The 7730-nt window shown below is 38.1% G+C and overlaps 1 protein-coding gene and 1 pseudogene across 1 annotated transcript; one reads left to right on the top strand and one right to left on the bottom strand.

Moving 5' to 3' along the window:
* The first annotated feature begins 1186 nt into the window (after window positions 1-1186).
* Window positions 1187-3319, top strand: LOC131304467 (uncharacterized; annotated as a pseudogene).
* A 699-nt stretch (window positions 3320-4018) lies between these two features.
* Window positions 4019-6141, bottom strand: LOC131304468 (transcription initiation factor TFIID subunit 8-like). Its single transcript, XM_058331707.1, has one exon. It carries the CDS (start codon window positions 5377-5379, stop codon window positions 4267-4269), a length of 1113 nt encoding a protein of 370 aa, XP_058187690.1. The 5' UTR covers window positions 5380-6141; the 3' UTR covers window positions 4019-4266.
* Between the last annotated feature and the right edge of the window lie 1589 nt (window positions 6142-7730).

Here is a 7730-nt window from a genome sequence, read left to right as displayed (position 1 = left end):
GTGGAAGTTGACTGATCTGGTAATCCAATATGCTTTTTGTATATAATAAATTAATTATCATAGGAAATTAGGAAAGGGTTGTGAATCGTTTTATATAGAAGTTTAGTCTAAATTATCTTGGCAGAGAAGAAATAAATTAAATATTGCAGTGAATTTAATAGGATCAATAAATTGGGAAAATAGTTGACTAAGGCTCCCATATTTATTTGGTGAATCATAATTAAACTATATATATTATACGGTTCGGATCGGTTTGGAACCATAATCGTGAACGTGAATCTACAAAACCTTATAAGGCGGATTCTAATTTTTTTAAACCATGACCAAACCATACTACTACTAAAAAATCGAACAAAACCTTTCGGTTTGGATTGGTTTGGACTGAATTCGCGGTTTAATGAATTTTTTCTCACCCCTAGTAGCCAAGGCCAACAAATACAACGCATCAATCATAGGCTCATTTTTTGTAATTTATCCACACTTTTTACAACGGAAAGAAGAATATATATATATCAATAAGCTTCTAATAAGGGCGCCCTTATCGTATTACGATAAGGGCTTCCCATTTTCTTCTCTTTCCCGACTAAATTTTGATGATTCAAGCCGCTCAATGTGTTCAGAATGTGATTTTAAGGGTACTTGCTAGAAATCAGCAAAAAAAAGACTGGAAAAGGCTTGATTTGAGCAGTTTTTATTTGAACCGTTCGATAAAATACAAACAAAAACTGCTCGGATCAAGCCTTTTTCGGTCTTTTTTTTTGCTAATTTCTCGCGAGTACCCTTAAAATCACATTCTGAACACATTGAGCGGCTCGGATCATCACAAATTGGTCGGGAAAGGGACGTCCTTACCGTAATACGATAAGGGCGCCCTTATTAGATGTTTTGATCGGACCTTTTCTTTTACTTATTATACAGGTGTAACACCGACGATTTCCACCAGCTATTGTGGATCCCAACGTGCATTCGTTGTAGAGTTTTGAATCATTCATCTTATAAGAACCACATTGTAGTATATCTATGCAAAAAATCAATTTGATTGAAAATCGATAGGTGCATCAAAAATTGAAGTTCGGTTTATAGAATAGATGGGCATGGACAATTTAACTTTGAAGATCATACCGTCCATTTTACAAATCAAAATATAATTTTTGATATACCTATTGATATCCGATCAAGTTAATTTTTTCCATGACTATGCTACTTTGCGAGTCTTACAAGACAAACGGTTCAAATTAATGTAACAAATCCATCATGGGCCCACCTATCGATGCAGTTTGAACAAGTGAACAACTAAGCCCCCGATATAGCCGTTGCCGTTGCATCACGTGAGAGCCAAAATATGACCCTTACTTGCATTCCCCCTTCATTTAAAACTACACAAGAAAACAATACAGTAACTCCACAATCAAAGCTGGGAGAAATCCAAATGCAGCAACACTACCACACAGAAATGGAGGAAGAGATGATGCAACAGCTCAGATCCAAGGCCACAGAGCTTCTCCTCAGAGAAGAATGGAATGAATCCATCCGAGCCTATTCTCACTTCATCTCACTCTGCCAAGAACAAGTCTCCAAAAACACCCATCAAAACCCGAATCAACTCTTCAATATCAACAAATCCCTCTGCTTAGCCCTCTCCAACAGCGCCGAAGCCCTGTCCCACCTCCGAAAATTTTGCGGAAGAATTGAGAGATTGTGAGCAAGCACTCGAAATAGAGTGCCCATTTCAAGACTCTGCTTTGCAAAGGTAAGATCTTGCTCAGACTCAATCGGTATGGAATGGGTCTGGACTGCTTCAAGTTGGCTCTTCTGGATCCCCAATCTGGTTCAAACTCTGAACCCATTCATGGGTATTTGGAGAAATGCAAGAAACTTGAATTCTCTTCAAGAACTGGAGCGTTTGATTTATCTGATTGGATTCTAAATGGGTTTTGGGGGAAGTCTCCAGAAATCGCAGAGTACATTGGTGCAGTTGAAATCAAGAAATCCCATATAGGTGTTGGGCGTGGCCTATTTGCAAAAGAGAATGTTGATTGTGGTACTTTGTTGTTAGTTACCAAGGCAATTGCCACTGACGGGTATGATGCCTAAGATTCCAAAGATGAAGATTTGAGGGGCAATACCCAATTAGTTATGCGGAAGAATTTGGTAGGTAAAGTTGTTGAATCATTCACAAAATGCCACCGAACCCATCAATTGATTCGCAGTTTATCTACCGGCGAAGAAGAGGATGATACACTTGAAGTGCCTGATGTTAGTCTATTTAGGCCTGAAGCAGCGGAGAGAGGGTTTTTTGGATGAGAATCTTGATATGGGTAGAATACTACTAAAAATATTGGATGCGAATTCTCTAGTTGAGGACGCAGTTTCATCCAAAGTTTTGGGCAAAAACAGCAGTCACCATGGTGTTGGGCTATGGCTACTTCCCTCCATCAACCATGCATGCAACCCTAATGCACAGGGATTTCACTTCGGAGATTACATGATGGTTCATGCTTCTAGATATATTAAGGCAGGTGAAGAGATCACATTAGTGTATTTTGATGTGCTTTTGCCTTTGAGCAATCGTAGACAAATGGCGACAACTTGGGGATTCGACTGCTGCTGTAAGAGGTGCAAGTTTGAGGAGGGTGTTATGGGCAAACAGGAAATGAGGGACTCTGCAAGATCATTCGTAATAGAATAAAATGAATTTGTATAATATTATACTCCTTCCAGAACATTTCTACAATAATAGCAAAGAAACATGCTAAATTTCTCACTACTTAAGACAGACAGTGCTACAAACCCTCCCCCAGACTCCAGTCCATCATGCAGTTTCCTCACCAATCTGACCATCTGAGCACTCTGTCTTGCATCGGTCATCATTTTGGCGCTCCTATACTTGGGAAATATTTCCAATGTCAGCAATACAATGAATAGAAGTAGGGTCAAACTAGGTCAGTTTTGCAAAAATTTAGAACATCGTGTATTATACTACTGTAGATCTACTTCCGTGAATACGAAGTACCAGAGTGAACCCTTCCATAGATACCTTGTTTGGCCACTCTCAAACTGCAACAATACAATATACCAAACTTGGCCCTGCTATCCTTACAACTTAAAACCAAACCTGAGCCGCATTAGAACAATTCTTCAGTTATTTGGGACCTTGTCTCACAGGAACCACCACTCTTTTTGTGTAACAGTTAAACCAGAATGCACATACAAGTAATGCTAATAAATGATAACTTGGACTAAAATGCAGAATTAAAAAGGGATTCAAACCTAACTTCGATTAAAAATGCAGAACTAAACGGGATTCAAATTTCAAACCATGTGCACCATAAGATTTAGCATTCGGAATTAGAAAATGGATGACACAAATCCAACGAGGAAAAACCGGAAAACGCTAGTCACCAGAAACATCCCAAAGTTATCAAACTAATCAACTACTGAGCCGCAACTGCCCTCCTGAACCACAACGGTGTAAGTGAAGTTTGCCCTAATTAAAACCCTCAACCATTGGGCTTAAAGTGGGCTGATTTCTTTGGATTCTCAATCCATATTTCAAAGCTATATATATAGGAATCAGTCTCTATTTTTCTTTCTAACTTTATTTGTTATATCATAACGATAACGTTCCTAGTTAAAAATCCAATTATTGATGAAATTGGTGTTATAAAGAAGACATATTAACACCTTCAAAAACCGGAAAACGCAAGTCACCAAAAATGTCCCAAAGTTATCAAACTCTAATCAACTACTGAGCCGCAACTGACCTCCTGAACCACTTCTTGTCTTGCTGTCTTCCACATTACACAAATTCTCTTGTTTGAAAAATGAAGAGACAGGTATAACCTCTGCTCTCTTGTTCTCCACAGTAGTCTAATTTGAAGTTATTGAGTAACTTGCAAGTTGAAATATTCCTTCTTCAACTTCCAAGTTTGTGCAACACACGTGTTCCCTTCATTGTAATTCAAAATTGAATCCATTCATTATCAGTATGGACAATGAAAGTCAGAAATAGTGGCCCATGAATGCCGTATAATAACAAACTATCCAATAATTGATTGTAAAGTAACAACAAGAATTTCAATTAGAAAGAATTATCAATGGCAAAGTTAAATAACAAAAGACATACCTCTGAACTTGTTAAATTCTAGCAGTCTGTAACGTACATATACAGACAACTATATGCCTCTTGACTCTGACTACCCCGGAACCAGTATCTGCTACCAGTTTCCTAAACAAGTATACAAATTCTAACAAGACAAACCTAATTTACAACTGAGCCAATTCTTTCGTGTCTTCTGTAGATTCTTTCAGAACTTGCTCGGCCCTCCTTTTCTTGTCACTCTTTTCATTATTGTCACCGAACCAGGAGTTGATTGATGGACCTAAGGACTTCTTCCGAGTCCCAAACTTAAACTGTACGGTTGCCCGTGTGTTCAGAGGAACCTCTTCCCTCCCCTCTTCAGTCTGAACCTCTACCCACCCGCCTTCAGAATTGCATAGTGTGCTCTCCATTGCTTCAATAGCCGGGGTAAATGTCTCCAACCTGGAAACATGATTTTGCACAAGCTCGTCACTTCTTGCTGCAGTTTCATTCAAGACTTGAGGCGGAAGCTCCATAGAAGACACTTCCTTCTCTCCAAATCTCAAAGGGGCCGCAAGAAATTGGTTACTTTCAGCTGCTTGTTTAGCCTTTGCAGCATCAGAGGGGTCAAAAGCGGTTGGTACATCAGACCCATTACAAGCCAAGTGCTGCTGCAAATTCAACAAGGACCGTTCCACATTTCTCTGCTCTTTACCATGCTTAATTTCAACCATCTGTGTGTCTAGTTCTCTGTCATTACGTGAGGGCGAGTTCAAAAAAGCCTGGGGATCAGGAAACACAGGCAACCACAGGGGAATATGGTCATCCGGTAATGTTTCTCCAACTTGTCCAAAACTAGGGTTGGGGTTTCGGTCCTTAACAACCGGAAACTCAGGAATTGAATATGCAAATGGAATTTCCTCCGATTCACCCACGTACTGAATGATCTCCTGAACTACACCTGAACCAGCAAGACAACGATCAATATCCGAAGCACCCGAAAACCCCTGCCATGATCCCAAATCTTCCAACCCCTGAATTATATCAAACACGTTACTCTCCGCTCTACCGGCCAAATTCGAGTAGTTATTTGCCGTCTTTCCTATTTCCCGAATGTACCTAACCGCCACATCGGACAGCGTGTTAAGGGCAGACTGCTGGAAGATCTGGAACCCTACACTTTCGCACACTTGCGCTACCGCAATCTTGGCAATAGCTCGGGCAAAATCGTCACTACGATTCTTCGTTTTGCTCCGCTCATTATTGTCTCTTCCACTCTCCCCACCTCCATCGCTCATATTCAACACTTCATATCACTTCACACGGAGCAAAATCCCAATGAAACCCTAGATATTCAACACTTCATATCACTTCACATGGAGCGAAATCCCAAAGAAACCCTAGATATTCAAAACTTTATCTCACTTCACACGAAGCAAAAATCCCAAAGAACCCCTACGTATTCAATGATTTCATGAAACAATATTCCAACGAAACCCAGGATATTCAACACTTCATATCACTTCCCAGGAAGCGAAATCCCAAAGAAACTCTAGATATTCAACACTCCACACGAACCAAAAATCCCGAAGAAACCCTAGATATTCAACACTTCATACCACTTAACAAGAAGCGAAGTTCCAGCGAAACCCTAGAATGTTGCATTATTTCCACATCACTTCACGTGCTTTTCAAAGAAAATAAGGAACAGAGCGCTTTCGAACCCTAGACTGTTGCATTTTACTACCGCGAATGATGTAATTGAATGGAGTGAAAGAGAAAAATCAGAAAAACAGTACAAGCTTAGTAGCTTACCAGTGAATTCTAGGGTATTATCGCGATAGAATCTCGAGCTCACTTGAAAAGTAATTGAGCCATTCCTTCCGGATCAAAGGGTTTCAAACCCTAAAACCCACACACACAGAGAGAGAGAGAGAGAGAGAGAGAGAGAGATCAGTGGGGGCGTGCTTGGGTTACTTATAGGCGGCGAGGTGAGGGTAGAAGAGAGCGTAACGTGGACTGCTGAGAGTCAAATCGAAATTTCAGGAAAAACTAGGGCTCATACCGAGAGGGATAGAAGAGGGTTTAATAAGTAATAATTAAAGAAGGGTAAATTTCACTGACACCCCTGACAGTTTATTTAATGACAGATTCTCTCTTCAAGTTTGAGAAATAACTTTAATCCCATTTTGATTTTGGGCCAATTTCGCAAATAAGCCAAACTGCATTTTTTTTTTACTTGTTAGTTTTGCGTCTAATGTTTTATAGCTATTGATTCATTTCAACAAGAAATCACAAAAGTAAAAGATTGTGATGAAGCTCAATTTTTTTTTTAAATAATGGCAATATAAGCCAAAAAGTTATATTCTTTGGCTTTATTTAGAAATTTTTGAGGTTCGATTATAATTTATTACCTTTTCAATTGCTCTCTTCGAGATAAACTAATAATTCATAATAATTTGATCTGAAACCAACAAATGTGAAAAAAAAATTGAATAAAGAAAAAAAAAAGCCATTTGCCTTATTTGCCAAACCGGCTCTTCAATTTTCATTTCTCACCCACCAACAAGGTTTCAACTTTCATTTTTTTTGAACGACAGGTTTCAATTTTCATTACACCAACAACTGTTTGTCCAAACATGTTTTAGAACTAAAAAGAATGACTTATATTGAAAAATTCACCCTTTTTAATAAATAAATAAATAACAATAAACTCTCGATCCTCATTATTTTTGAACCAAAAGTAATAAATTTGTCCTTTCTGACTAAAATAATTCTTTCAACAAGTAAAACATAAGTAATAACAATAAATTTTGCCATTCGTATCATCAAAATAGCTCTTCCAACAGGTAATAAAAAATCATTTTGACTCATGATAAGTAATACTTTATAGTTTTTTAATTACTTTTTATTATTGAAAAAGGTTAATTATTGGATACAAATCACTTTTGGCTCATTCCATCACGTGTTCAGACGAAAAATAATCGATTCGAGGTATCTATCAAACGCACATAGAAAATCACAGAGGTTCATTGTCATTTCTCATTCGTGAAGGGGTATCCGTCATTAAAAAAACCCTCAAGTGTGTCGGCGAAATTTTCCCTTAAAAAACAATAATTATGAAGTGAAATGAAATGAAATAATAGAAAACTGATGCATAAAGTCACTAAAGTCACTGTCGTTATGCCATTTCGGCAAGAAGTTAGATATACATCGTTTAATGAGTTTACCATAATAGTATTTAATTAGTTCGAGTGATTAGTTTTGGGTTGATGGAGGACGATGTAAATTAATTAATGCTCTGCCAATGAGATTCTAAAATGTCAATTTATTTGGGAGTGATTCTATTTGGACCCAAAAAAGAGGAGATAAAACTCTCACGTGCGAATCCCGCTCCCTCTCACCGCATTGTTGGCCGTCAAGTGCGCCACAGAATTGCCTTCAGCTCTTCAAAGGACACCTCAACTTATTCACATTTGTGATTGTCACGCTCTCGATTTTCAATATAATTCTATAATATATTTTAATAAAAGATCCTCGCATATCATACATATTATCAAAAAGAGTTTCATCTATCTTAAATTACAAATCAAGTCCCCAAGATTAAAGTCTTACAATTTAGGCACTTCGGCCCCAAATATATTGAAAT

This window comes from Rhododendron vialii, chromosome 10a, assembly GCF_030253575.1.
Source record: "Rhododendron vialii isolate Sample 1 chromosome 10a, ASM3025357v1".
In the NCBI taxonomy this organism is placed as follows: Eukaryota; Viridiplantae; Streptophyta; class Magnoliopsida; order Ericales; family Ericaceae; genus Rhododendron; species Rhododendron vialii.
The sequence above is the reverse complement of the archived record's forward strand: the minus strand, read 5'-3'. Positions and strand labels throughout refer to the sequence as shown.